Source organism: Drosophila innubila, assembly GCF_004354385.1.
Source record: "Drosophila innubila isolate TH190305 chromosome 3R unlocalized genomic scaffold, UK_Dinn_1.0 2_E_3R, whole genome shotgun sequence".
NCBI classification, from domain to species: domain Eukaryota; kingdom Metazoa; phylum Arthropoda; class Insecta; order Diptera; family Drosophilidae; genus Drosophila; species Drosophila innubila.
In genome coordinates, this window is record NW_022995380.1 from 3,526,451 (window position 1) to 3,554,350 (window position 27,900).

Sequence of the window (27,900 nt, forward strand, 5' to 3'; positions counted from 1 at the left end):
TCGATTGTTGAAGTTTGTCTCTGAATTTGATCACAGTCATCGATCACAATTCAAATATGAGCTTCATTTGGCAATAATATAATAATATAAATAATATTTATAAAGAGAATTATATAAAGGTTTGAAGCTCGTCACCCCTTTGGGAGGGAAGTTAAAAATTTAATTAAGAAATCTGCAAAATTTTTAAAAATATAAAAAATAAATATACAATAAAGAAAATAATATGAAAAATTATCTAGATCAGATTCCTAGGTCTGGCAGCGCTAAAATATATTGCAACGTTTTATGACAGGTGGCAGCGTCTTTCAACTCTGGACCCACTGCTGCCAATTTTTTAGAGAAATATATATGTAGCCGTTTCTGGGTAAAAAGCTTCCGAAAAAAAGCTGATCCTGCGATGCAAAATACTAGTCAACTTTCTTAGCACCGGCATCTCGGCAATTATTGCTAACAAAAAAAAAAAAAACAAAAAAAATTAAACTTTACGAGTTAAGTGAGGAGCAATACGCTAATGAGGAGTAATCTCGTTAAATTTTAAACATAAAATATACCTGACTGTTCTGGTATATCAGATGGTAATTGAGAAATACTGAATAAGTATTTATTAGAATGCGTTATTGGTCGCGTGTAGCCACACTGGAAAACGTAAATGAAGGCGAATGTAAATTTCAATATGCAATTGCCTTGAAATAAATTAACAATTTGAATAAAATTTAAAATTCGAAATTAGATTACATTAAGGAAAACATTTGTATGAAGGTTTGAAGCTCGTCAACCATAGGGGAAAGAAGTTACAAATTTAATTCTAAAAAAAATATTAAAAAGTCGAGAAAATTCCAACAAAAACTCTGCAAAAAATTAAAAAAATCTAGATTCAAAATTAGGAAATTTGCCAAAACTGGGTGAAAAAAGTTTTCTCAAATGGTTCACATTGCCAGATCGGTAAACTCTGCAGGGTGGCAGCCTTTTGACCGGGTGGCAGTCTTCCTCACCAGTGTTGGCAAGTTTTCGGGGGAACAATAGCTGTTTCTGTCTTAAAACCATCTAATTTGTTTTGTTGCACAGTTTTACTAAAAATATTAATAGCAAAACTTTGCTAAATATATATTTAAAATAGCCAGATTTGCAGCTAATAGAAATTATTAGATTTTTCTAGCAAACGAATTCTGAAAATAGCCAGATCTAGCTGTAAAATAGCTAAGTTGGCAGCAGTGCTCTGGACAGCTGCTGTGCCTGTCTACAATTGGAAAAATGTCCTCAACATTAATTAAATGTTTAAGCTTGGCTAAAACTGTGGGAGCAGTCACGTTTAGAAATGTGCTAGCAACGTCACACAACCATTTGACGGCATGGAGGTCAGTTAAATAACTTAAATTAAAGCTTCCACAATATTTACTTCATTCGCTCGTGTTTTGTTTATATAATACACAGCCCGGCAGCTGTCGGAGGTCTTTTAAAATGCGGCATGCACACAACAAGCCCAATGCGGCAGGAAAGACTTATGGAGTTTTTTGATGATCCCAAGCATTGGACCGAGAACGAGGTAAAAGTTGGGCGTGCCTGGAAAACCGATGAGCTGCGAATTAAATCCAATAAGGAGCTGCACCAGTTGTGGTACGTATTGTTAAAGGAACGAAACATGCTGTTTACTATGGAACACGAATGCAACGACAAAATGGAAATATTTCCAAATCCTGAACGTATCGATAAGGTGAAAATCTCAATGGAGAACCTGGAAACTGTTGTCCGGGAGCGCAACAAGGCTTATCATCTGCTCGAAACCGGTGAGACAGGTGAACGTCCAAAGAAACAGGTGCATAATGCATTTGGCTTGCGATCCACATACAAAACTTGCGAGCACGCGTTGCCGCCTTACATGAATACAAAGTGGATTAAATCGCGGCATTTGAGTTACGGCGGACGCGCTGTGCATAAATTCCTTCTGCAATACCGGGAGAAGCTGTACAATGTTAAGCGCAAGGCCAAAAAGTGAGTAAACTTTAAAATAATACAAAAAACTAATTTGAATTGCATTGTTTATTAACATTCTATTTATTTTAGTCGCTCACGCAATGAGGTTATGATGATGCTGCGACGCAATCCCAACATTGACTTGCAGATGTTGAAACGCAAATTCCCAGATGTCGACGTCGACAAGCTGCTGAGCAATGATAAAACTCGTGGTCATTTCGTACCCAAGGTGGACGTCTAAAATTGCCATTTCTTGGTCACACTTAAAATAAACGTAACTTTAACATAAAATCTAATCGTCAAATTTAATTTTAGTGCCCGCAAATGATGCTATTTTTGGTTTAAGTCTCTGTTTAGCAATCCACGATGGATGCATGCCTGCTTCGCTACTTTCAGCAGCAGGAGATGCGAAAGGTGAAGTCGTTTCTGCAGCGCTGCCGTCCTCAGCAAACTTTGTTTTCTTGCCTTTGAAATTTGTTAAAATTGGCCTCTCGGTGATTCGTGTTCTACTATTTTCCTGTCTATATTCTTGGCGATTGGTCATTGGTTTGCGTCTTTTTTGTTCCGGTTGATATTCGTCATTATCCGTGTCATTATTATCATCCGACATAACAACAGCTGTCGATAGATATGGTTGTCCCGATTCTGTAATGAAGAATGGATCGACAACATGTGTAGGTCTTTCCTTTTCCTCTTCTTTAGGTTTCATGGGCTCATATTTGACTTCCGGTTCTGATTTATTTGATTTCTCTTGTACCTTTTGTTTGTTTTGTACACGTTTGCCTTTGGGTTCCTGTGAATTTTGCGCTTTTGGAACTTTATCGCTTTTTTTGGGTTTATCATTACTTGAAATTGTATCCACTTTCACTGGTGGTTTAGCAGTTTTATTCACTTTCTCAACTAGGCAAACGACAGCATTTGTCGTAGTTATCTTTGTCTCAGACTCGGGGGTTTCCTTTTCATCTAATTCGCCCTCTGGTTTATTTTGTTCGAGCCACTCTAAGCGCTTGCGCGACTGTAATTTCAGTTCTTTGAGTTCCTTACGTTTACGCCGTTTTTCTTCGGTACGTTCTAATTTCAGGCGACGCTTGCTCGTTTGCAATATCTCCTCACGCCAATTGGCATTGGGATCACTGCTCAAATTCAAGGTCTCTTGAAACTTGGCAACCAAGCCCTGCATAACTTTGTTAAGGCCCAACATGGCAATGACAACTTCATCAGGTGTGGCGCGGCCATTGGTTAAAATTGCATTGTGCTTCTTTTCATCCTTCAGCAGCAGTGAACGCATTATATCTACGCTTTTGAGTGACTTTAGTTGTGCAATATATTCAACATTTTTGCGTTGACGTGCCTTATTTACTTCATTATCGGGTTTCTTGGCCAACGCATCCTTTACTTTGCGCAACTTTTGCACCACCTTCGCAATTGTCTGAGAGCGTGCTTGTTGTATGGTTTTTTTGTTGGTTATAACCTGTTGGCAAATAATTGTTATAATGGGTATATTTAACAACAGTATTAGCTTACCAAATTATTAAATTCCAATTTATTTAGCATTTTGTATTTGGAAATAGCACGCTTCGTTCGTTCATTTGTTGATTTGTTTTTGTTTTTGCTTTAATTATCGATAACTTTTCGACTTCAACTATTTTTATTTCAGCTCTGTGGTAGTGCTGTAAAATAGCCGCTGACACCCGAAATTAACCAATACTTACAAATACGGCAAAGAAAAAATTCTTTCTACGAAAAAACATAATAAACTCGTAAATTAAATATAAAACAAATATATATTATTATCACACTTGTAGCTGGCAAAAACGCAATAGTGTTAGATTGTGCATATGCTAAAAGTTAAACTCGTAACGTTTATATTGACGTAAGAAGGAAGAAAAAAACAAGGAGGAGCCAATTGAAGCGACAGTAACAAAGAAGGTCCGGCAGCATACATACGTACACATATGTACATGTATTCATATGAACATAGATATAAGCTTGATCTACAAATTACATGCCAGCAAAACGGCAAACCTTATTTATTTACAAAATAGAAGTGTTTGTTACTTCTTGTATTTAAATTGTGTGATTTACTGAATTGGTGCATAATAGGCCATGCAACGCTTGAGTCACTGTCATCTCTTTTTTTTCAGTGTATGCGTGTGTGCAAATAATATATCTATAAATGTGTGTGTGAGCGGCGAAGAAAATTTATAAAAGGCAGAGCCTATCCAAAGTGATTGTGACTCACATTAATTTATACCTAATTACGAACTTAATTTATTTTAATCATTTTTAATTAATAATAATTTATGTACAATTTCACTCTTTTGCAGTCGCCGTAGCCCCAACCCCAACAATTGCAGCTCTCATTTTGAGTAGGGCGAGGAACACGCACACTAATACACACGCACGCAACGCACACCTACAACCGCACACACACACACATACTCCCGTTCATAATACATAGACTGACTGCAGTTGTAAACATCGAAAAGCACTACGGCTAACAAAACGAAGGAAGACAAATGACGGAATACAAGCTAGTTGTTGTTGGTGCAGGTGGTGTTGGCAAATCAGCACTAACCATACAACTTATCCAAAATCATTTTGTGGATGAGTACGATCCCACAATCGAGGACTCATATCGAAAGCAAGTTGTTATAGGTACGTTTTTAATCAATCGTTATAATTACGAAAAACTCAACCAAAATTGATTGTTTTTTTTTTAGATGGTGAAACATGCTTGCTGGACATTCTAGATACCGCCGGTCAAGAGGAGTATTCAGCCATGCGTGATCAGTATATGCGCACCGGTGAAGGTTTTCTACTTGTGTTTGCGGTAAACAGTGCTAAATCCTTTGAAGATATTGGCACATACCGCGAGCAAATCAAACGTGTCAAGGATGCCGAAGAGGTGCCAATGGTGCTAGTGGGAAACAAATGTGATCTGCCCTCATGGAACGTGCAGAACGAGCAAGCAAGAGAGGTAGGCATTTGTGTAGTTATGCTTAAATTATAAAAATGATATAACTATTCCATTTTTACACACCGTCATCATCGGAAGGTGGCCAAACAATATGGCATTCCATACATTGAAACATCCGCCAAGACGCGCATGGGTGTTGATGATGCATTTTACACATTGGTACGCGAAATTCGCAAGGATAAGGATAACAAGGGACGAAAAGGACGCAAAACGAATAAGCCGAACCGTAGATTTAAATGTAAGATGCTCTAAGAGGATTCGCATTGGTTTTTTTCATTATCGCCTGTCCTGCATATATATGTGTGTGTATGTGCATGTGTGTGTGTATGTGAGTGCGCGCGAAATTTAAAGTTCGCATTATGCAAACAGGCATTCAAATTCAATAGTTTATAATTTTGTGGTATCTTGCATTACGGCTTTTAAATTACGCACAAAAACACATACACTCACATAAAATCAAACACACACACGCACACACATTTGCGCGCGGTTGGTGCAATTGTTGGGAGGAAGAACAAAATTGTAATTAATTTAAGCAACTGAAGTTTTTATCGTATGTCAAATAATTTGTGCAGCATTGTGTGTCGTTTGAAATGCTATGTTAAGCCCCATTTAAGATTATTAATTATACATTTACCGTACATGTATAAATAACTACGAAATACTATTACAACTGCCTTGTTTAAGCGCATTTGGTATTCATAACCATTTGTTTTCAGTGAGCACGATAAAAAAAAGTTGAATATTATCGTTAAATATGATATTTGTGTGTTATTGATTGCTTTTCCATTTTGAGAAGCTACACATTTAAATCTTATGTCAGCCCCGTTTTGTTTCCTCACATACACACGCACAAAAAGAATTCCATTAGAAATTTCCACAAAAAAACAAAAAAAAAAACAATTGAAAATTCAACGAAAAGCTCACTGTCTGTTCTTATATTTTTGTGTGGTGCTAAAAAATTAAAAGAAAATCAACAAGAAAAAATAGCACAAAATATTGTATGAGTTATTTTAAACGAAACGACATTTTATTATTTCTACTTATGTATATGTATAACTGACAGAGATTAATCAGTTTAGTAGCCTATGCGAAATTCTTACTCCAGAATTAAATGCAAATAAAATTGTGTCTATTAATATGTATAATTAAAAGAAAACTTTAAGCACTTAGCTCACATACATAAACATTTAAAAAAATTTTAATTTATGATTAACGCGTTTCGCATAAGTTAGAGATACACACACATACTTGTACATGCATATAGCAGAAATCGCTGCAGTAAAAAAGCAGACAATTCATATACATACATACATAGTTTGCTTTAAGCTTTTTATACATACATAATATTTAATTTTTTGTATTCATTTTTGCCATACAAAAAGAAAAATAAATCAATTGTGTGTACTATTTAAAGCCCGAATTACTTGAAGCGGGTGCTACTAGTGAAAAAACGGAAATTACATTTCATCGATGGTTATTTGTACTAATCCAGCGATTTTAATCGAGTATGAATATTATACTGATCTCGACTTTCAAATCGCACATAAGTGATTTGTTCTGAATCAATTAAGATTAATGCTAAAAATTTCAAAAATTTATTGAATAAATGTGTGTATCGACTGCGGTAATATAACATTTAAATTTTGAAGAAAATCTAGAGCCAACATTAGCATTTATTATTGGGTCATTATAATATTATTAAAGAAGATTATGACTGGCCGGCTGGGTTCAAGGCGAATGCCAAATCTACGGAGATTAAAAAACATCAATTCAATCTTGGAGTACCCGCAATTTGTCTGATTCGCACAAACGAACGAACTAGGTGAACGAGCAAACCAGATGAAGTGAATTCACGTAAGCGTGCGATAGTTTTCTCTCGGAACGAACGTTAACACTGGGGGCATTCAGCAGGGTTTTCAATCAGTAATCGCTCCTTTACTTGTCATGGATCAGTAACCAGTACCTGCTGAATGACATGATACGATTTTATTAAATGAGCCTACTATATTTGTAATAAATCTCCTTTCATCGTTCGTGATATAGAATTAGTATCAGGTATCACACTATTTGTACGATACATACGAGTATATTGTGATACCGATACCAAAACATGACATATTTTGTTGAAAATGGTGATCACAGTTACCTGCTGAATGCCCCCACTGCTTACGCTGAACACTGAACACTTATTTTTAGTTCATTTATCAATAAATTAAAAAATTTATGAAAATTTTTATTTTTGGAGGGGAGAAAAGCTACAAACTTAGTTCTAAAAAGATATATATAAAAAAAATCGACAAAATTCTAAATTCAAAAATTCTGCACATATTTAAAAAATTATATTTTCAATATTAAAGCGGGCGTCAGACGGGGACTTTTTAACCGAGACTTTTTCACCGAAATTCACAATATTTGCATCGGTTTTCACACAGAGATGCCATCGGTTACTCTCTTATAAAATCTGGCAGCAACTCACTGGCTTGAGTTGACCGACGCAAAAAACAGATGGAATAGAAAATGTTCTACGGTACATGCTGCCAGATTGGAAACACTGCAGGGTGGCAACCTTTGGGCCGGGTGGCATCCTTCCACAGTCAGAAATTCTGAGTCTGTCGAATAACTTTTCTTAAGAACGTCGGCTTTGCCTGTTTTTATTGATTATTGGAGTTGTAAAGCATTAAATATTGTTTAACTGCATAAAAACATATATTGCTAATATATATTAATAGCACTGTAAGTATAATCGCAGAGATTTTGTTGAAATACAATTTCCAGTGCCAATTTGTGCATAAAATGCGGGCGACGCCGCCAGTCGCCATCTTTTTTTTTGCAATGACGCCGCCGCAGGAGAAAAATTTATTTTGATTTTAGATTTGGGTGCGGGAAATCAGTTGAAGATTGTGTTTTATATTGCAGGAGACAGAAACATGAACATGGATGCCAATGCTGTCGAAAATCGTGAGAAGGAGCGCGATCGTCGTGGTCGCGGCGCACGCGGCTCACGATTCTCAGATGCCGATGGTAATAACGGCAATGCTGTAGGCGGAGGAGGAGGGGGCGTGGGCGGCGGACAAAATATTGCACGAGACAGAAGTCGTGAGAGACGCAATTGCCGTGTATATATTTCCAACATTCCGTACGATTACCGCTGGCAAGAGCTGAAAGATCTGTTTCGTCGCATTGTCGGCTCCATTGAGTATGTACAATTGTTCCATGACGAGAGCGGCAAGGCGCGCGGCTGCGGCATTGTTGAATTCAAAGATCCAGAGAATGTGCAAAAGGCAATGGAGAAAATGAATCGCTACGAACTGAACGGCCGTGAGTTGGTCGTCAAGGAGGATCATGGCGAACAGCGCGATCAATACGGCCGTATTGTCCGGGATGGTGCCGGCGGTGGTGGTGGCGGTGGAGGAGGCGGTGGTGGTGGTGGTGGCGGCGGCGGCAACGGTGGCGGTGGTGGCCGCGACCATATGGATGACCGGGATCGTGGTTTCTCCCGACGTGACGATGACAGAATGTAAGTGAATTTATCATATTTTACTTGTATAAACGTATTTCTCAATACACTAAGGTCTCTAGCGAACCGCAGAGGATAAAGAATATTCCTCTGATCCGAACAACCAGTTGTAGCTGATTCTGCGTCAAACTACAGTTATTTTGGGTAGGGTATTCAGATATTTACTTAATGCAGCAGCATTTGCTAACACTTCAGCTGGAACACTTATATATCCTATATGGGACGCAGTTCTACTTTGTGCTGACAATTTTACTTTGAGTAGAAAAGTTTCCATTAAAGATGCACAGTCGCTCTCATTCAATCTCTGGAGGCTTCTATTTTAGTTGTACAACGTCGGTGATATTTTTTCAGCAAATTGTAAATTCCAGGAAATTCATTCGTAAGAATGGGGCATATTATATTTAACAACGTTTATAGAAAAGATTCTTCATAGCCCATTGATTTTTTTATGTAAATATGTTAGAGGACACTTTGGCGCTTAGTACGAGGTATAATTTAGTAACGAAAGTCTTTCCATGCCCCTAAATTTCAAATATCCAATTTTGTGACAAACGATATTAAATTTAGTGTATAAATAATAAAAAAAAAAATGTTGGCATTCGGCACTGCGCATAAAAGCTATTGCTTCTGGTTTTTAGGGCAAGTTATGAGAAGGAATTATGAGATCCGTTGGCTTATATGAACATATTTTGACAAAACAATTATTTGAGTGACAGTGTATAGAGTACGTTTATATTTAAGGGATCTTGATCTTGATTATAAGGCCTGCTCCGAATTTTGATTGCAACTCAATCTAGAGGTTGTCAAGTTATGTATGTTTCGGCTTTACTATCCATTCTTAAGACATCAAAATCCAAATGACACAGAATTTGTTTAATTTCGCCATTCGAAACACGCCTTATAAGAGTATGGTAGTTAATTTGGGCTGCATCAGGCTTTGCTTGCCGAATTCATTTATATTTGCGTTGATAAAGTTGACCAATAATCGGCTGATTTACTATCTATAATATCATCTAAGTTAGTTTGATTCAATATTTAACTGAAAAATGAATTGCTGTGGGAAACGATTTTCAATATTCAATTTAAATGTTAATGGCATTTGTAAGCTTTGTTTTTATTAGTGTAAAATGTAGTGTATGTATTTTTATAACTTTAAACAGAATGACTGCGTTCTGGATCTAATTCTATAGTTGAAAATGATGCGTGCTCTCTTTTGGGATATCGAGTATTTGTTTTATCTCTTGCTTTTGTTATTTTTTCTCTCTGGATCTTTTGGCTTCTTTTTCTAGATCTGGGCGTAATAATTTTAACATGATGTCGAATGATTTTAATTCGTCGAATTACAATTTGTATGGGCTTTCTGCTTCGTTTTTGGAGAGTCTTGGCATAAGTGGACCTTTGCATAATAAGGTTTTTGTTGCTAATGTGAGTATATTGTATTATAAAACTTCCAATAATTGTATGTAAAAAAAAAACAACCCGTATTTGAACCAAAAACCAAAACTATACCAAACCAAACCACAACTATTCATATGCATATATATCCTATAAAATGGATATAGGTATGTATATCTACTATGTATGTTTTCTAGCCTGTATTCTTCGCTTAGTTGTACTGTAAGACGTAAGTTGTTTTATTCAGTCTACACAAGTTTTAATTTCATCATGGGCTCTGTTTCGTATTTATAACCCAATTATATAGCCAATAACACTTTTGAACGGTTCCTTTTATGATTTCTGGGCAAGACTCGAAATCGCTTTTGAACATTTACAAAACAAAACATCGCTCCTCCTAATTGGTAATTTTTCTGTTTGATGTTAATTAAAATTGTTAAATCTTGTGATATTCCTAGATTTGATATGAGTAATTATTTTAAAAAATTTTATTTTCTAATATTATTTTTTATTTGTTGGATTAAAAATCTCTCGTTGAGACAGAAGTTGTCATTTCTGTCCGTTATTCAATTTCTGATACAAAGATCTGGTATATAACTGATGTGATGGACGAAATTGTAATTCCGGGACGAAAAAATAAATACTAAATAAAAAATTTTTGTATAAATGGGCAAATTTATATTAATTCTCTGAAAGATAATTGCGAGCACTTATTTATATACTAAAGGCCAACAGGTGCTATTATCTTTGTACCATCGATCATATGTGAGAATAACTTGATTTTTATCTTATTATAAATTCCTTATACTCAAGTGATCCTTATAAATATTGTTGCGTTGTTTTTGAACGAGAATAAATGAAACTTGAGGCTGGTTGGTATCTATTTTTGGTTTGCCGTCGCATGTCGCATCGATATCCGTGTCCTTTCTGCAGTGCAAGATCTGAGAGAGATCTGGGTTATAAATATGAAACAGTTGATCAACTGCCAGCCTGCGTCGCTTTTGGATTAGCCAACTGGGCATGGCTGGATCCTGAGCTGCTTCAGACTTCCTTTGTTCCTAGTGACCGCTACCTTCACTCACCGGAGTCAGAGTCGAATCTGTGTGAAATATATTTTATTTATATTATATATTTGTATACGGTAGGTCAAGGAATTGCTTTGACAAAGAAAAAACTTATATTTAACTTATTAAAAATATAGAGTCAATACTCTGAGTCTTTTGAATTCAATTATTTTTGCAAATAATAAACAAATTTGTTCATTTTTGTATTTGTATTGTCAAAACAATTAATTGACTGACTGCATATGCTAATGTGTATTTCAGCAAATCCAAAGGTCACACCTCAAATGCGTCTTCCTAATATTTTGCCTTAATTATTATCTCAACAGCTGGACTATAAGGTGGACAATAAGAAGCTCAAACAGGTTTTCAAGCTGGCCGGCAAAGTGCAGAGCGTGGATCTGTCCCTGGATAAGGAAGGCAACAGTCGTGGCTTTGCTGTAGTCGAATACGATCATCCTGTGGAAGCAGTACAGGCTATTTCCATGCTGGATCGTCAAATGCTCTATGATCGTCGCATGACTGTGCGTCTGGATCGTATTGCCGATAAGAATGAGGCCCTGAAGCTGCCCGAAGGACTTGGCGGTGTTGGCATTGGTCTGGGCCCCAACGGTGAGCCCCTCAAGGATGTGGCACACAATTTACCCAACGGTGGAAACCAAAACGCTTCGCAGCTTCTCAACAATGTGCAGAATGCCCAGCAACTATCGGCGGTCACTGGGGGTCAAGTCGGAGGCGGCTCCAATGCTGGCAACCTTTTGGGCAGCCTTAGTGGTGTCATGTTTGGCAACAATTCAGCCGTGCAACCCTCTCCGGTGGCGCCAAAGCCCAGCATGGGCAACAACCCTGGCAGCGGTGGTGGCGGACTCAATCTAAACAATTTGAATCCCAGTAATTTGGCTGCTGTAGTTGGCAACCTGGGAGCTGCTCTGTCCAATCCTCTACTGACCTCTTCGCTCAGCACTCTCGGCCTCAATCTAGGCAACTCTGGCGGCAATGATGATGGTCTCGTCTCTGCCAGCAATGTGGGCTTATCCAATAACTACAGCAGCGGTGGTGGCGGCGGAGGTTATGGTGGTGCCGGTAACAACTACAACAGTGGCGGTGGAAGTGCTGGCAGTGGCGGTGGTGGCGTCTCCGGTGGCAATGTGGGCTACAATGCGTACAACAGCAGTGCCGGTGGTGTCTCCAATGCTGGTAACAACCAGCTCGATGGCAATGACTATGGCAACTCCGGCAATCAATTGGACATGTTTGGAGGCGGTGGTAACGTGGGCGTTGGTGGTGGCAACGTTGGTGTTGGCGGCGGTGCTGGCAATGCTGGCGGCGGTCCCCGTAAATCCGACACAATTATCATCAAAAATGTGCCATTGAGCTGCACTTGGCAGACACTGCGCGACAAATTCCGGGACGTTGGTGAAGTCAAGTTTGCCGAAATCCGCGGCAATGATCTCGGCGTGGTTCGATTCTTCAAAGAGCGTGATGCTGAATTGGCTATTGGTAAGACTCGAGTACTTTGCTGTTATTTTTCATTGGTCTAACGTCCGTATTATCTTTTCCCCAACAGCTCTCATGGATGGTTCCCGTCTTGATGGTCGCACCATTAAAGTAACATACTTTTAAATCGTAGCCCTTAGATTTTAACTGAGCAGTTCGTATATCCAGCCAATGAACCGATATAATTAACATGTAGATGACATGACCAACGGCTTAGATTTTACCCACATCAAAGCAGCGGCGAGGCAGTTCAAGCGGTTTTTAGTTGTAGTAACTCCAAACATATATAATTGTTTAATTTTTATACACACTTGTATTTACACTACTCATAAAAAGTATCATAAAATAACTGACTTTCCAAAATCCAGACGACGCAATTTATGTTATTTTTAAGTGATTGAATGAAATTTATAAAATGCAAAAAAGACAAAATTTGCGGGGTATTCGCACTAGCCTCCACTGTCCTGTATTTAAATGAAGAGAATCAATAAAATAATTCAGAAAATAGGGTCCCTTAAATTTCTTGCTCCGGGCAATACAAAATTAAGAAAAAAAAAATTGAGAAGACAAAAATTAAGAAAATCGAAATCAAAAATAATTTATTAAAATTAGTGCGATTTTTAATAAACATATTTTTGATTTTCCTTTAAATTTAACGCACCCGGCGAACGAATTGCTTCTTCTAATTTTTGTCTTCCAATTTTTGTTTTTCCTTTTTTCGTCCTTATATTGGACTCCTAAAATTGTTTTATTTTTTTTTTTTGCAATTCCTTAAATACTGTCTGAATTCGTATGAGGTACCATATTCAAAATAGCCTGATTTTCGGCTGACAGGACTTTTCAAATTTTTCTGGAAATCTGCAGTCCGTTCTTAAAAAATGATCAAACGTTTCGAAGAGGATATTCATTAAATCAATATACTTGCAACTCAAAAAAACAACTGTTAAATACTAACATAGCTGATAATTTGGACATATTCTTTCATATGCCGAATAAAATTGAAAACTCGGTTGACACCCAAATAAAACAACGACATCTGACATCGAAATTATAGTTATTAACTTTAGCTTAACGGCTAATCGCATTATTGGTGGTTAATAGTGGCTTAAATACAAAAGAGTCCGAGCATAATAATATATATGTGCGTGGATGTTGATCAGGGGTTCTGGTAGATGGAAATGCTCTTATTTACTTTGCGGTTTCAGGAGCAGCCGCTGGAGTAGCTTTGAATCGCTCTAGACGAGCACGTGCCTTCTCAGCCCAGTCACCTTGACCCTTAGATTCGGTGGTGGCAGCGGCAGCAGCAGCCGGGACAGCAGCAACATCAGTTGAGGCAGCACCACCGAATCGTTCTTTGCGTTTTTGGAGCTTCTCGTCAACGGCTGTTGACGTTGTTCTTGCATTCTTTTCTGGCACCACACAGCCAAAACGTTCGGCACGTCGTTTTAATGCTTCTTTTTGCTGTTCATCAGTTTCCTTGTTGCCATTGTTGGCTTTTATCGATGCACTTGACGACTTGTTGACCACGGGAGAAGCAGCAGTCGTCGTAGCAGCAGCAGCGGCTGAAGCATTCGCATCAACTGTAATGCCAAATTTTTTGGCACGCAGCTCCAAGCGCTCCTTGGTGCTCAGCTCGACTAGCTTCTTGCTGGCTCCCTTTGTGGCATCTTTGTCATCCGCCTCAGTGCCTCCAACAACAATGGGTTTGCGTTGTGTCTTTGTCGTTTTCTCCTCCGCATCCGAGGCTGGATTACTGGCTTCTGCTTTGGGTGCTGCATTCTCCTTCGATGTGGTTGTTGGTGTTGTGGCCAGCGTCGTCAAATGTTGCTGCGAGTTGTTGCGTTTTAGCACAACCTTTTTAGCTGGTGGCGATGCAATTGTTTCTTCCGGCTTCGATTGCGTCGATGCAGCAGTCGCCTTCAATAACTCTGGCAATGTTGCAGTTGAAGCCGTCGGCGTGCTTACGGGACTTTTCAGCAACAAATCCTCATGATCATCGCCCAACAATTTGTGCTCGTCCTCATCGGTCAGCGAGACATCGTCGTCTATTCCGTCCGCAATGGCGTCGGCTATTGCGCTATCCTCCAGCGAAATGTCACCCTCAAGCAATGCCGTCTGCAGCCGGTCCTGTAGCTCATTTTTATTGCCGTTCAATGGCAAGCCACGCATCTTCAGCTCGCGCTTCAGATCGGCAACCTGATTATAAAATTTATAGCGTGGGTAGTTTGCAGACTCATTTATTATGTGCTTATTACTCACCTTCATTTTGGTAACATCGCTTTCTGGCATTTTTATTGATATTTGTTTTATAGAAATACAATACACAACAATTTTTTCTAAAAATTTATATCGATAATGCAGCCCTGTGTCTTGCAGTAAATAGAGTTGTTCAATTTGAAAAAGAGAGATGATTTTAAACTGATATACAAATATAGCATATTAATGAATTATTATTTGGCCTGCAATTCGTTTAAAATAAATTAGTTTTCTCCACAAATTAAGTCTTGATATATGCAAATTGTATTAAATACTAAAGAATAAGGTGTTACAGCTCTGGCTCTTCGAAAAACAGTGTGGCAACCTTGATTTCCGGAAAATATCCTATCCCATTTTCGAATACAAAATGTTTAGAAATTTCGGACGTTTGATTTAAATTTAGAATTTACAAGGAATGGCATACATAAAACAAGTTTTCTATATTGTTATAAAATTTTAATTCAATATATATACTATTTATTAAAAAAAAAAAAAAAAAAAAACAAGGGATGGCGAGCACCCAACATTCAATAAGATGATTACCTTTATTTTATAAATTAAATAAATTTATATATTATAAATTATTTACATTCATTAAATTCTTAAGTTCTTTAATCAAAATTAAAGTTTTTTTTTTAATTGAAATTGAAGTAAACTCGGATAAGCTCTGAACTGTTATGTTATGATTTGAGTGTTGTAAATCGCAAAGTGCGCGGTAAAATTTAAACTTCCAACTCTCCGTAGTATGCATAAATAAAAATAGAAATATGTTGTGCAAGTTATTGTCATTTTTTAAAGAGCTGTATGAAAGAGCGCATAATATTTGTTTTTGTCACTCCATTGCTACTAATAACACTCACCCCTACGCTGGCTGTACTCAAGATAAGATATAAAATATGAGTGCTGTACAGAAATAGCAAACAAGCAGCACGCAGCACCATCCGTGAAATCCACACACGACCCACAGTACAACAAAAATCCGACCGGAAACGGGAAATGCATGCAATATTATCTTTTAGCCTGATTCTGGCTTCTCCTTTCTCTGATGATACTAAAATAAAAAACTGATATTTTGTTTTGAATAAACGAAAGCATCGCTGAGAGATGTGGAGCACTAAGCGCCAGATAATTTTCTTTTCGACCTTGAACTGCTCTCGAGTGAATTGCATTGTCTTTGAAGTGCACCTGCACCTGTCTGTATCTCGCTCTCTCTCAGTCTCTTTCACCCTCTCTCTCACTTAATGCTGTGCACATATGTTGCTCATATGGCGCATAAGTGCTGCCCCTAATTGGCAGTGCAGCTCATTCATATTTAATATATTTATTTATAATTTTTCCGGCCTACGCATTAACCTTTTGTCCGCCAGCATTTAAAATTGTTTGTCGCCCTTTAAGGCGTGTGCAGTGCATTCAGCTGTAATTTTAATTAATGCCTAATATTCTCGTAATGTACTCACATACCCATTACTTTGGTCATTCTTTAGCCTTATACGGTGGGGGAGGGAGCTTTAATTACAGTTACAACTACTTAACGGGCACGCATAGAACGATGACAAGCGCGGTCATGTCGTTGATTAATTGGCAACGACAGCTGCGCTTACGTTCTCTTTACGGGATTACGCAAGTGGATTTAAGTCGTTGTTCAATTTGGTCAATGGTTTACATGGCTAACAATTATCTCTTCAGTATAAAGTCCACATTATAAAATCTATCTTGTGAAACAAATCCATATTACTTCTACAAATTTAAAACAATTTTTATGCTCGGCTTACACAACTGGTTTGTTTTTAAAATTCTAGCTTGGCCTTTGCGTCTTAATATTATTAATATAATAATAAATAAATCACTTGCGTGCTTATATTAAAGGAATTTCAAGCACTGTGAGTAATTTTCCGTAATAAGAATTGTTCGTACAAAATGCATACATACATTACTACAGACATATATATATATAAATACTTATGTACTTATTATAATATTAAATAAAGCCTTTACATTACGAGAAAAACTGCAAAATGGTTGCAACTGGTCTTATCAGAAGGAACGTCGTTTTAGAGACAAACAGGCGTCCCACTTAAGAGAGAACGCGTGAGAGAGCGGGAGAGAAAGAGTGAAAAAGCCAGAGAAGGTAAGGGAAACAGTTAAGTTTATAGCGACATACTATAATTGTTAGCATAAGTATATTTTGTTTTATTAATTAAAAAAAATAAAAATAAATATGTTTGAAATTTAAACATATAAATATTTAATAAATATCCATTTAGTATAATATTTTATTTTGTTTATTAATTTTATCTTTAATAAAAACAAGTGATATTTTAAAATAAAAATTTGGAAAAAGCGATCAATGCTTAACATAAAATTGTATTTTATTGATTAAAATAATATTTAACAAAAATACATTACGTATGTACATAAGTAAATCAACTTTATAAAATGTTTTAAAATTAAGTTACGTTATTCTTTCCAATTGGAATTTTATGAGCGAAATAAGGCAATTATTTTTTAGAGTGCAGCTCTGCTCCCAGCTCGGACGGCCACTCGCAGTATCCGTCAGATACTCATTTTCAGTTCCGTGACGGCTGCCAGAGCGATCGGTTGTTACAACTCTTTGTTCGCTGTAAACTTCGTCGTCTTCGTGCGTTGCGTGTATCTTCGTGTTTTCAAATTTGTTCGTTGATCAAAAGACGTCATCGCCAGAGACGGACGTGTCTCTCGATTGATTTGTTGCTAAAATAAAGTGAGAAATCGAATACTAGTGCAAGTTTGAGTACAAGAACGTGTATCTATAAGTACGTGCTTGTTACATTCCAGCGTAACGTAACATAAAGTTGCCCAAAACGCCAAATCAAAATCAATATTAGCAGATAAATTTAAAAATATATGCATACACATGTATATAAAATCAACTTGGTGACCTTGTACAGCATATAGCATATGTACATATCTTAAAGATTTAAGTGTGTGTATCTTTTGTAAACATGATTAGTATAATCAGTAGAAAGCATCTTGGCAACCTGTTCACTGCATTCTAGGCTATTGTGTATTTTCCCTTTTTTCTTAAATATTTTTATTTTGTTTCGTATTTTGTATCGCTGAAATCGTTAGCGTGATCACCTCTTTATCACCTGAGTCACTTTCGTATGGCGTTCACGCCCGTCCAATGGCTCTGGAATGCCAACCAGCTTTTTGATTACGAGTATAACTGCTCTCTTACTCTCTTTCACTCTTCCACTGCCTCTCTCACTGTGTTTCTATGTCTCTAGCTTGCTTTGTCTCCCACACTTGGCTCTCTGGCTGCGCGCACCTTTTAGGCCCGTTACCATTTTTAGTTAACAACAATTATATGGCAGCATGACCATTAAAGGCCAAACCAAAAGAATGGGTGGTGGAGGAGGTAGTGGGGTTGGAGTATGTCTGTGCTATCACAGGAAACCTTCAAAGTTCGACTCCCCTGGACGTAGTGATCCCACTATAATCAAATTACAAATCAATTTAGTGCAACCTATTGCCATATATTTATGACCTCAATTAATTAAACTAATTGACAGCGCGTGCCTCGCAAATACCGTTACCCGTAGCCCATATCCCGTAACCCGTAACCCGAACAAACCCGTAACCAAATCGCAACAATCTGAATATATTTATACTATGTACATATAGTCAGTCTAACGGTTAACGAGCTTTATAGTTGCACTTATCGCGTTTTCAAGTTGATTTCTTTATATGGCAGGTATATATGTACTAGAATACCTGTGTACTTGTGTGTGTGTGTGTGTGTGTGTAGCTTATCTAATCAGTTTATTAAATACGAAAACACATGCGAGAAATCATAAAACAAAATATACATATGTACATTGTACATAACTAACATTTGCTGAGCAAAAATGAATAACAAACTTCTATTTGGTTGCCATACGCGATATAGGGGCACTTAGAAGACCAACTGTTCTCGCACTTATGTATGAATAGAATTCTTCTGAAAGAAGATTTACTATTTACTTGAATTTCAAGCTCAAATATATGAATAGAATATAGAATTTCCATCATAACTCGAAAAATAATACACCTATGACCCGATTAGCGGCCTACATAGGGTTCGGATATACTATATAAGCTGAAAACAAATATCATATTTTCATCCTGGATTTTAGTCATAAATTAGATTGGTCTCAAGTTCTAAAACAAATGTATTTTTTATTTTTAATAGTTTTTACTAAACAATTTAAATATCAGCTATTTATTTTGAGATTTTTATTGAAATGTCTACATTTTAAATCTTGTCTAATGTTGACTGCTTAAGCTTTATTAAAACGTTTTTTTTTTTATAATATCTTCAACATTTTCAGAAAAATTCTTATCTTTATAATCATAATAGCAAAAATGTAAAAAGTTTGCCAAATAAAGTGCGTTGTTGTTATTTCGACAAATTTTTTCAGTTGCTTTTTTAAGATTAAAAATTTTTGCGATATTTAAAGCCCATATGGACCTAAAAACTTTTCGTCGTTAAAGCGAATTCGCCGATAAGTAAGAGGTCGCTAACCTGAGCCTTGATGTATTTATTATTGCACATTTAACTACAAGGGTTCTCAAAATTAATCGACCTATTGACAGTTTTGTAATATACGTGTACCACTGTATAGATAACCCTATCAGCCAATTTGGTCATGGCTATAGACAAAAAGAAGCTGCTGTATCAAGTTTTATAAAAGTAGATAAGATCATTACCGATTGGCTACAGATACAGTGCACAACGTCTATAGTGAATGAGGGATATATTCTAGGAATGAATCTAAATATCTTTGTTTAGAAACCCTTACCTTAAAGATTTCAGCAATAGCCTATGAGAATCTGTAAAATATACAAAGATGCTTTTAAATTTGTGTTCAAAACTTAGAGGTTTTAGATTGCTGTAAATAGTGAAGTAGTTTTTCACTATTTTAAGCTGTTTTCTATATCCAGACTCGACTGTATGCATAAATGATTTCATTTGCTATAATGGAAATTCAATTTAAAACCGCCAATGAATCAAAACAGCTGAGGTGGTCACAAAGTTGACTCTAGTTTATTTTTATTTACAAAGCTATATATATAGAGAAATATTACGACAACCAGAGTAGTGGTAGTAATAATTGTGGTGTATAATACTTATGATGCACAATGCGATTACAAGTGACTGATAAAGGCACAAAGAAGTCGGCAGCAGTTTCTTAAGAATGTCTCAAGAATTGTAGCAAAATATAATTCAAAGAGCCTTTTAAAAGCTTGATCAGACTGACGGAAGGCAAAGAGAGTCAGAGTGACAGAGTGAGTGAGAGAGATAAAGAGAGAATAAGAGTGAGAGCGAGAGCGAAAGCGAAAGCATTGGCAATGCAAAGAGTGTGAATGTGGCAAGCAAGTGTTCCAAGAATATTACGACAATATTCGTATCAACAAAGGCGAAACTTGATATGTAAAGTTTACAAGAGGCCAACACAGCCCCTTCATCAGCCCCCCCTCCCCCTTCTTCTTCTTTATCACCCTTCTCTCTGCATTGATAACAAAGAAGGCATTTTAAGTATATGCATACAAACAATTATGTAGTATATTTTATGTTTAAATAATTTATTATGTGTATTAATTACAATACGTACAATTTGCGTCAGCTGTTGATAGACTGTTTCCGTATATCATACAGAATGTATTTAATACACTACAACAGCTGGTCATTAATGATCACACAACAGATTTGTAACGGTCCTAATGTTCTTTTTTTTTTGTTTTTCGGTCGGCAAGAGTTCCAAATTCTAAACAAACTTTAATGCTAGCCAAGCGGGCAGCCATCCAACCATTAAGTACTAGTAGCAACAACAATACCAACAAAAATAAATAAACAACATTTTGCTGTTGTTTTGCTTTTAATTGGTTTTTTTTCTTTGTGCTTTCTTGTTCGACGCTTTTTAAATTATTATAAATAAAGCAAATGTGGGCGCTGTTTTAGTGACTGCAGTGCAAATAATTTACTTTATAAACTACAATACACTCACACACAGGCAAATATGTATATGTGTATGTTACCTGGATGTGCTCGGCAAAGTCTATAAGCATTTCTATTTTTATAAGCAGTTGATTAAGCAATTTGCCAAAAATTTGGAATGGTCAGAAATCGGAAAACACTTGAGTGGAATTTCCACTAGCTGGAATTATGGATTATTCAATGAGCTACATTTACTAGAACAAATGATGATTTTCTCAATGATTAACAATGAACAACTAACATTATGCTGTTAACATAGAATGCACTTATTCAATGAGATAATGTTAATCTACAGCATAATGTTAGCTTCATCATGTAAATGTCAGCTTACTAATGTTTTCTGTTGAGAAATCAATTTTGAAATCAATTTAGAGAAGGTTTAAATTTATTATAAATTTTATAAATTAAAACAAAATTATGCTTAGCCTTTTTTAAATTTCTCTTACCTCTTTTCTTTATATTACTTATTCTAAATCTAGCGTTTTTAAATGTCAAATTCTGGCAGCACTGATAACTTTATTCAATTTGTCAATGAATATTCCAAATATCCCATCTCAATGATACTTATCTGTACTTATACTCAAAGTTAGACATTTAGACATAATTTAAGCAAAATATAACTCAAAAAGTCATCCTAAAAATTAAATTTCAGACGGCAGATATTTGCTCGCAGAATAGCAGAAAACACATGTTTATTATGCAAAAAAAAAAAAAAGAATAACGAAACTACAAAGAGAGCACTTAACCTCCGTTGGGGTTCGTGTACAGCAATTAGGCTTAATTGTGTAGCGGGTTGGCAACGACAGCGAACTCAGAGATCAGCGTCAAGATCATGGCGCCAAAAAACAATATCAATATCAAAGAAATGCTGCAATTAAAGTTCTGGACCTTTGCTTTGTGTAGCATGCAACATGTTTCAAAAATGTATCTAATTATGATTAATAATTAATTACATTACTATTAAATTTCTTTTAACTTTAAAAAAAAGTTACAAATAAAACAAATGTAACTAAAAAAGTTGTTTTATATTTGTCAGGAGTTTTGGAATTAATATTTAAGTATGTATATAAAAACTAATTTGAAAACTTAACATTTTTAAGCAAACATTAAGAATATTTAATGAACCCAAACGCAAACGGTAAACGATGATCAACATATTTAAATATGTCAACAATAACCGGTTGGTGAGCTATGGATGTAAATGTGAATGCAGTCCGTTAACCGCATGATTTGTAGGTTGATTTGCTTGGAGCCCTTGCATGAGTCACTAGAATTAGATCGTCATCAAAAACCTCAAAGAATACTCCTATGAACATAGGCACAGTTTTTTACGTATTATTGTACATACACTGAGTGTGTTTATACTTTTAATTATAATTGACTGACAATCATTTTGAATGAGTCACACCGCGAGATTTCTGTTTCCCAGAATTCGTATGAGTTTTCTGCGAATTCCAGAACGAGAATCATTCAGACTCTGTAACTGTAACTGAAGTGCAAATTAAGCAAAGTCTCGATTTGTAAGATTATGTTAACAGTGTGGATATGAGATGCTGTAGGGAAATCTAGTTCAAGTTTTGGGTCAACAACTCGTTTTTGGTTGACGGTGACAGAAAGAAAACCAGTTTTAATTAAAAAAGAAACATTTATTAGACGAAATTATGTTTAGCTGGTGAAAGTGCATTAACTTATATAAGTTTGACAAAACAAACTTTAGGCAAAATAATGCTTAATGAATTTCACAGAATCAATTCAAGCATTGTATTCTGGTTTTGTTCGGTTGTTGTCGTAAAACTTTTAATTGAATTGATTGAGTGTTGGTAATACTGTCTCGCTCTGATAAAAGCTTTTGCAATTTGCAATTTCACTTAGTAATGAAAACGGTGAAGCTTTTTTGCCGGACTTTTTTTTATTTTATCAACTGGTTGCCGATTAGATTATAAGTTTTGAAGTTCAAGTGTTAACAGTGCGCAGTTGATAACAGTCGCTGGCTATGTTAAGCTAAATGCATGGCTTGCGAATTTAAAGGAAATGCGCCCACACATGCACACACGCATACACACACACAGGCAGACAGGAAATTTCCGGTTGCAATGGGATGTGGGTGTGGCAAGATAAACAACGCATGTCGCTTCAACATATGCCACCAAATGGTGCAATGCAATGCAACAAACTCAAATACATACATATGTCGATATTCACGCCTCATTTTCACTTTCTTTATCTTTACAATTTGCAGTTGGCTTTGCATAATGTCGAAGAGTCTGCGCCCTCTTAAGATAACCATCGTTGGTGATGGCATGGTGGGCAAGACCTGCCTACTGATAACATACACACAAAACGAATTTCCTGAGGAGTATATACCAACTGTATTTGATAACCATGCCTGCAATATAACTGTTGATGATAACGAGTACAATCTGACGCTTTGGGACACGGCTGGTCAAGAGGACTACGAGAGGTTGCGCCCATTGAGCTATCCAAATGTAAGTATTACTATATACGCGTTTAAAAAACGATGATTACATAAAAATGGACATAGGACATTTATTTATTTTATTTCTTAAAAGTATTGATTTGTATTAATCATTTTTATAAGGTACCTTAAACTGTCCATGTTAAACTAATCGATATAGCCATACCAATATTTATACTTATATATTTCTTTTATTGCAGACGAACTGCTTCCTGTTGTGCTATTCCATCAGCAGTCGCACCTCATTCGAGAACATCAAGAGCAAATGGTGGCCGGAGATTCGTCACTTTGGTACCAATGTGCCCGTGATTCTGGTGGGAACCAAACTGGATTTGCGCATACCAAATTCAGAGAAATTTGTAACTACACAGGAGGGACGACGATTGCGCAAAGAGATACATGCCCACAATTTTGTCGAGTGCTCGGCAAAGAAGAAGATCAATTTACAGCAGGTGTTCGAGGAGGCAGTGCGAGCGGTGGAGAGGAAGCCAAGATCGAAGCCTCCCTCGTGCAGAATACTTTAATTAAGTCATATGCTTAATGTTGAATATTGTTATTATACGTAATTGTATTATGCATATATATATATACATATATGTACATATATATAAACATATGTAAATGTCTGATTTGGGCGTTAGATTCGCTTGTTTCACAGTGTGTAGAAAATGTAACGATAAGTTGTAATTTTAAGTTTAAGTTGTGTGAAATCTGTTTTGTATGCCACCAAAGTGCATTTTTATTTAAAATTTCAACACTACATGTAATTATTTGAATTTAAATGCGAAAATAGTCTGTATGTATAAATATTTACGCCAAAACATGCAAATGCTGCCGTCGGGAGTGCTTCTTACAATATACCCTGTATGCAGTAAACGTCATTAAAATTCTTATTGTAATTTTCTGTAATGTGGGAAAAGGAAGGGACTGCAGTTGTACACATACCAAAACAGCTTTTTAGTCTCTGAAATTAAACTGAGTGAAATAATAAAAATCAATAAACCTGGTTCTTTCATTTTAAAATGCCTATTTGAATATTTCGATAAGTTTGTCTCGCTCGTTCATAAATATCGAAAAGTGATATGGCATGTCAGCTCGTGCTAGTATTTTTTTTTAGACATAAAAGACTGTACGCTTGAATCCACACTAAACGTGAGATGGTTTTTTAAAAAAATCTCAGAAAGTCGTCAAAACTCTGCAATAATTAAATAAATGCTTGCTTCAAAATTTAGAAAAATTAAACAAATTAAAATATTTTTTATTTACCTAAATTGGTACGACTTGCCAGATCATACATTTTTGCTGGGTGGCAACTTTAGATTAAGATGCCGACCGTAGACCAATAGTTGGCAACATTGGCAATTGCCAAGCAGCGTAAAAAATATTATAAACAAAATGAGTAGTGAAAAGGCTGAAAAGGCCAAAGTAAGTGCACAAATAAAGCATGTACCCAAGGATGCCCAGGTTATCATGTCCATACTCAAAGAGCTAAACATCCAGGAGTATGAGCCTCGCGTCGTTAACCAAATGCTCGAATTTACATTTCGTAAGTACTTCGACAGCTAATCTACAAACACATATTAATTTACAATGAATTGTTGTTTAGGCTATGTGACCTGCATACTAGACGATGCAAAAGTATATGCAAATCATGCGCGCAAGAAAACCATTGATCTGGACGATGTCCGACTGGCCACAGAGATGACACTGGATAAGAGTTTTACGGGTCCGCCATCACGGCATGTGCTGGCCAAGATGGCAGAGCTACGTAATGCGATGCCACTGCCACCCATCAAACCCCATTGCGGTCTCAGGCTGCCACCCGATCGTTATTGTCTGACTGGTGTGAACTACAAATTGCGCGCCACAAATCAACCCAAAAAGATGACCAAGTCGGCGCTGGAAGGGCGCACTGTTAAAACGGTTGTCAAGCCCGTCTCCAGCGCCAATGGACCCAAGCGAGCACATTCGATGGTGTCGAAGCAACAGGTGGTCACCATTCCGAAGCCTGTTATCAAATTTACAACTACAACGAAAACCGTCTCCGCCATGGAGGTAAAGCACGAACCGAATGCCACGGACATGAAAATGGAGGTGGATAGCGATGCGGCGGCCGTTGGAAGCATCGCTGGTAGTAGTGTGGCTGTAAAGCGGGAACGCGATGAGGAGGAATTTGAATTTACAGCGAATTAGAATATAACCACAGACTTGAATATTAACAATGCATCCAAATAAACGTATGAAATTGAATCGAAAATCTATTTGATTTATTTATCCCTATATGAAAGTCGAAAAACATTACTCAGAACACGACAGTTAGGAATTCAAAATTAGTAATACTGTTATAAGCAATTAAAAATTAGGAAGACAAAAATTAAGAAAAGCCAAAATTGGTAAAACCAAATAAGGAAAAACAAAATTGGTAAGACTTTCACCCACAGACTCCAAATGCGTTGGAGCAGGTAAAATTTGTTTCAAATTTTTGACACGCCCCCTTCCGCCCCGCAAATCGCGAATAACCGTCTGTTCATCAGTATAAACAAAAGGATCTCAGAGACTATAAGAGATAGAGTAAACAAATTTGGCACACAGATTTCTATAGACCAGATCAAGTTTGTTTCAAATTTAAGCCATGCCCTCTTCCTCCCCCACAAATCGTGAAAAACCACCACACTTACAAATTTTAAGATAATACAGTTTTTATGGTAAATAACGTTATCTGTAATCTGACTTAACCGCAAGATCGGACATGTAGAACGGGAGTAATAGCTAACCAAAGTTATCATTTCAATACAATCACCTAAGAGTATGCAGTAGTTTATATTAGGTAGTAATTTCTTTAAAGTAATTTTATATGTATTGAATATATAACGGGTATCCTATGGTGGGGTTCTCGACTGTAGCCTTTCCCACTTGTTTCTTCCTTATTTATTCCTTTATTTTATTTATATTTTCTTTGTAATTCCTTAAAAAATTTCGGAACTCGTATGAGGTACCATTCGTATTAAATTGGTTCAATTATTGAAGCTCTTATTCAACAATAACTATGATATCGTAAACAAAGATTTTAAGTTAATATAAAATGGTTGAGAATGTGTATGTGTGTGTGTGTATGTTGCTGATTCACTTAAGCGCCAGTATAATAGCACAGCCTAGATCCATAATTTGTAAATACTCAGAGCCGCCGTCCTGCAATCGAAAGCAGCACTCCTGCAAATAAACAAATTATTAGATTTATAATTAGATTTTCCAACCGAAACACTTACTCCCAACTTGTCGCATATGATGGCCTTTTGTTTATCGGTCAGCGATCCGGAACGGACAATGAACTCCACAAACTGCTCCATCATCTGACCAACGCTGTAGGCTGAGTAACCAATCTCACGCACAAACTGCTCCAGACGCTCATATTTACCAGAGCGACAGACTTCCAGATAGTCCTCCAGATAATGTTCTGGTATGATGCCGGACATCTCGAGCAGATCGTCTGTGTTGATGGTATGCTCGGCGCCTTTGAGGCGATAACATGACTGCAATGTAGTTATGGCACGTCTCATATCACCGCCCGATATCTTAACAATGGACTTGTATGCATCAGGATCAATTTGTACTCCCTCCAGTTCACAAATGTGCTGCAGACGTGCAATGATCTGTGTTTCCCCAAGCGCCTTAAAGCGAAACTTGGAACAACGTGAAGTAATGGGCACAATAATACGAGACACATAATTGCAGATAAGACAGAATCTGGTGCTGCGACATTCCTTTTCCATGGTGCGACGCAAGGCCGCTTGCGCCGCATGGGTCATTGAGTCTGCCTCATCGAGCACAATAATCTTGAATGGCGGACATGGACGACCATCGGGACGTGTATTGCTCGCCGTGAGCTGTGCAAAGTTCTTGATCTTGGTGCGTACCACATTGATACCTCGCTCATCAGAAGCATTCAGCTCCAGAATACGACTGCGATACATATCGCCAAATATTTGACGTGCCGCCGCCAAAATGGTACTCGTCTTTCCGGTTCCAGGTGGACCGTAGAGCAGCATATTGGGCAAATCGGCACCTTCGACGCATTTGCGCAACACGGCCACCACCTCCGACTGTTCCACAACATCGTCTACGCTTCGCGGCCGACTATAGTAAAATGTAATAATTGTTGTAGTGTTAAATATTATCCGAAATGTGCTTTTTTGACTGCTTCCTTACTATTTTTCGACCCAAGGTGCAGGTGGCTTGCGACGTTCAGCGGGTTCATTGCCGGCTGGCTTATCTGTCGTGTTGCTGTTAGCACTGGATTTGCCAGTTTTTAAAAATGCCTGCATTTTTATTTAATATCTAAATTCTATTTAAAAGTTGCAACAAAAATTGGCGCGAATTAAACAGCTGAGTAAATTGTAGCGATGTGCAGAAACATCAAAACATCGACACAACTTTTGCACAAGCGATGTTTTTCGATTTCAACTCCGTATTATTGTTAGTTTTGACTATTTTTAGAGTTCCGATAGCTAGAAAACTTTTGAAAATTGCTATTGGCCGCTATTGCTTTAAAAGTAATTAAGTAAAGAAAAGCACTAAAATTATACATTTTTCTTTGTGTTTTGGCTATTTTATTTCAAGTATTTATTTATTATTCAAAACCGTTATTTGCCATTTGTTCTTTTTTAACGATAAAAATTGTCAGCAGTGTTTCCGAGAGAATCAGCTATTTTTTCCTCAAAAAAGTTGTCA

General features: G+C 36.8%; 8 protein-coding genes across 11 annotated transcripts; 5 read left to right on the forward strand and 3 right to left on the reverse strand.

The window, feature by feature from the left end:
- The first annotated feature begins 1,220 nt into the window (after nt 1-1,220).
- LOC117792223 (39S ribosomal protein L47, mitochondrial) lies at nt 1,221-2,258 on the forward strand. Its single transcript, XM_034632275.1, has 3 exons — nt 1,221-1,355; nt 1,432-1,989; nt 2,062-2,258. Exons 1-3 carry the CDS (start codon nt 1,252-1,254, stop codon nt 2,210-2,212), a joined length of 813 nt encoding a protein of 270 aa, XP_034488166.1. The 5' UTR covers nt 1,221-1,251; the 3' UTR covers nt 2,213-2,258.
- Nucleotides 2,029-3,643, reverse strand: LOC117792221. The gene is made up of 2 exons (XM_034632274.1): nt 3,496-3,643; nt 2,029-3,442 (listed from the first exon to the last, which is right to left on the reverse strand). Exons 1-2 carry the CDS (start codon nt 3,523-3,525, stop codon nt 2,264-2,266), a joined length of 1,209 nt encoding a protein of 402 aa, XP_034488165.1. The 5' UTR covers nt 3,526-3,643; the 3' UTR covers nt 2,029-2,263.
- A 6-nt stretch (nt 3,644-3,649) lies between these two features.
- Nucleotides 3,650-6,397, forward strand: LOC117792224 (ras-like protein 1). Of its 2 annotated transcripts, none has more exons than XM_034632276.1 (4): nt 3,650-3,918; nt 4,299-4,629; nt 4,695-4,951; nt 5,030-6,397. In XM_034632276.1, the coding sequence occupies exons 2-4, from the start codon at nt 4,491-4,493 to the stop codon at nt 5,201-5,203; spliced, it is 570 nt and encodes a 189-aa protein (XP_034488167.1). In that variant the 5' UTR covers nt 3,650-3,918; nt 4,299-4,490; the 3' UTR covers nt 5,204-6,397. The 2 variants fall into 2 exon arrangements, with proteins under 2 accessions (XP_034488167.1, XP_034488168.1); XM_034632277.1 differs by having other exon boundaries at nt 3,650-3,900.
- Nucleotides 6,398-7,446: 1,049 nt separating this feature from the next.
- On the forward strand, nt 7,447-12,931 carry LOC117789931 (glycine-rich RNA-binding protein 8). Of its 2 annotated transcripts, XM_034629138.1 has the most exons (5): nt 7,536-7,687; nt 7,871-8,471; nt 9,761-9,896; nt 11,257-12,427; nt 12,495-12,931. In XM_034629138.1, exons 2-5 carry the CDS (start codon nt 7,882-7,884, stop codon nt 12,548-12,550), a joined length of 1,953 nt encoding a protein of 650 aa, XP_034485029.1. In that variant the 5' UTR covers nt 7,536-7,687; nt 7,871-7,881; the 3' UTR covers nt 12,551-12,931. The 2 variants fall into 2 exon arrangements, with proteins under 2 accessions (XP_034485030.1, XP_034485029.1); XM_034629139.1 differs by lacking the exons at nt 9,761-9,896; nt 12,495-12,931 and having other exon boundaries at nt 7,447-7,687; nt 11,257-11,505.
- A 530-nt stretch (nt 12,932-13,461) lies between these two features.
- On the reverse strand, nt 13,462-14,808 carry LOC117789932 (SAP domain-containing ribonucleoprotein). The gene is made up of 2 exons (XM_034629141.1): nt 14,684-14,808; nt 13,462-14,620 (listed from the first exon to the last, which is right to left on the reverse strand). The coding sequence occupies exons 1-2, from the start codon at nt 14,711-14,713 to the stop codon at nt 13,613-13,615; spliced, it is 1,038 nt and encodes a 345-aa protein (XP_034485032.1). The 5' UTR covers nt 14,714-14,808; the 3' UTR covers nt 13,462-13,612.
- A 2,446-nt stretch (nt 14,809-17,254) lies between these two features.
- On the forward strand, nt 17,255-24,176 carry LOC117791172 (ras-like GTP-binding protein RhoL). 2 transcript variants are annotated; one of them, XM_034630850.1, is made up of 3 exons: nt 17,255-17,472; nt 22,936-23,182; nt 23,373-24,176. In XM_034630850.1, the coding sequence occupies exons 2-3, from the start codon at nt 22,949-22,951 to the stop codon at nt 23,694-23,696; spliced, it is 558 nt and encodes a 185-aa protein (XP_034486741.1). In that variant the 5' UTR covers nt 17,255-17,472; nt 22,936-22,948; the 3' UTR covers nt 23,697-24,176. The 2 variants fall into 2 exon arrangements, with proteins under 2 accessions (XP_034486741.1, XP_034486742.1); XM_034630851.1 differs by having other exon boundaries at nt 17,255-17,420.
- Nucleotides 24,177-24,521: 345 nt separating this feature from the next.
- On the forward strand, nt 24,522-25,429 carry LOC117790302 (transcription initiation factor TFIID subunit 9). The gene is made up of 2 exons (XM_034629711.1): nt 24,522-24,718; nt 24,779-25,429. The coding sequence occupies exons 1-2, from the start codon at nt 24,568-24,570 to the stop codon at nt 25,363-25,365; spliced, it is 738 nt and encodes a 245-aa protein (XP_034485602.1). The 5' UTR covers nt 24,522-24,567; the 3' UTR covers nt 25,366-25,429.
- Nucleotides 25,430-26,110: 681 nt separating this feature from the next.
- LOC117790484 (replication factor C subunit 4) lies at nt 26,111-27,538 on the reverse strand. Its single transcript, XM_034629940.1, has 3 exons — nt 27,379-27,538; nt 26,439-27,306; nt 26,111-26,382 (listed from the first exon to the last, which is right to left on the reverse strand). The coding sequence occupies exons 1-3, from the start codon at nt 27,492-27,494 to the stop codon at nt 26,296-26,298; spliced, it is 1,071 nt and encodes a 356-aa protein (XP_034485831.1). The 5' UTR covers nt 27,495-27,538; the 3' UTR covers nt 26,111-26,295.
- Nucleotides 27,539-27,900: the final 362 nt, after the last annotated feature.

Bases quoted from the DNA above. Each gene is read 5' to 3' on its own strand.
- LOC117790484 (XM_034629940.1), bottom strand. From the start codon at position 27,494: ATGCAGGCATTTTTAAAAACTGGCAAATCCAGTGCTAACAGCAACACG. The intron at 27,307-27,378 runs GTAAGGAAGCAG...ATTTTACTATAG, and splicing joins GCACCTTGGGTCGAAAAATA to TCGGCCGCGAAGCGTAGACG. The intron at 26,383-26,438 runs GTAAGTGTTTCG...GTTTATTTGCAG, and splicing joins TCATATGCGACAAGTTGGGA to GAGTGCTGCTTTCGATTGCA.
- LOC117792223 (XM_034632275.1), top strand. From the start codon at position 1,252: ATGTCCTCAACATTAATTAAATGTTTAAGCTTGGCTAAAACTGTGGGA. The intron at 1,356-1,431 runs GTCAGTTAAATA...TATAATACACAG, and splicing joins AACCATTTGACGGCATGGAG to CCCGGCAGCTGTCGGAGGTC. The intron at 1,990-2,061 runs GTGAGTAAACTT...TATTTATTTTAG, and splicing joins GTTAAGCGCAAGGCCAAAAA to TCGCTCACGCAATGAGGTTA.
- LOC117792224 (XM_034632276.1), top strand. From the start codon at position 4,491: ATGACGGAATACAAGCTAGTTGTTGTTGGTGCAGGTGGTGTTGGCAAA. The intron at 4,630-4,694 runs GTACGTTTTTAA...TTTTTTTTTTAG, and splicing joins TCGAAAGCAAGTTGTTATAG to ATGGTGAAACATGCTTGCTG. The intron at 4,952-5,029 runs GTAGGCATTTGT...CATCATCGGAAG, and splicing joins AGAACGAGCAAGCAAGAGAG to GTGGCCAAACAATATGGCAT.
- LOC117789931 (XM_034629138.1), top strand. From the start codon at position 7,882: ATGAACATGGATGCCAATGCTGTCGAAAATCGTGAGAAGGAGCGCGAT. The intron at 8,472-9,760 runs GTAAGTGAATTT...TTCTTTTTCTAG, and splicing joins CGACGTGACGATGACAGAAT to ATCTGGGCGTAATAATTTTA. The intron at 9,897-11,256 runs GTGAGTATATTG...TTATCTCAACAG, and splicing joins ATAAGGTTTTTGTTGCTAAT to CTGGACTATAAGGTGGACAA.
- LOC117789932 (XM_034629141.1), bottom strand. From the start codon at position 14,713: ATGCCAGAAAGCGATGTTACCAAAATGAAG. The intron at 14,621-14,683 runs GTGAGTAATAAG...TTTTATAATCAG, and splicing joins GCGATGTTACCAAAATGAAG to GTTGCCGATCTGAAGCGCGA.
- LOC117790302 (XM_034629711.1), top strand. From the start codon at position 24,568: ATGAGTAGTGAAAAGGCTGAAAAGGCCAAAGTAAGTGCACAAATAAAG. The intron at 24,719-24,778 runs GTAAGTACTTCG...ATTGTTGTTTAG, and splicing joins AATGCTCGAATTTACATTTC to GCTATGTGACCTGCATACTA.
- LOC117792221 (XM_034632274.1), bottom strand. From the start codon at position 3,525: ATGCTAAATAAATTGGAATTTAATAATTTG. The intron at 3,443-3,495 runs GTAAGCTAATAC...ATTTGCCAACAG, and splicing joins AATTGGAATTTAATAATTTG to GTTATAACCAACAAAAAAAC.
- LOC117791172 (XM_034630850.1), top strand. From the start codon at position 22,949: ATGTCGAAGAGTCTGCGCCCTCTTAAGATAACCATCGTTGGTGATGGC. The intron at 23,183-23,372 runs GTAAGTATTACT...CTTTTATTGCAG, and splicing joins GCCCATTGAGCTATCCAAAT to ACGAACTGCTTCCTGTTGTG.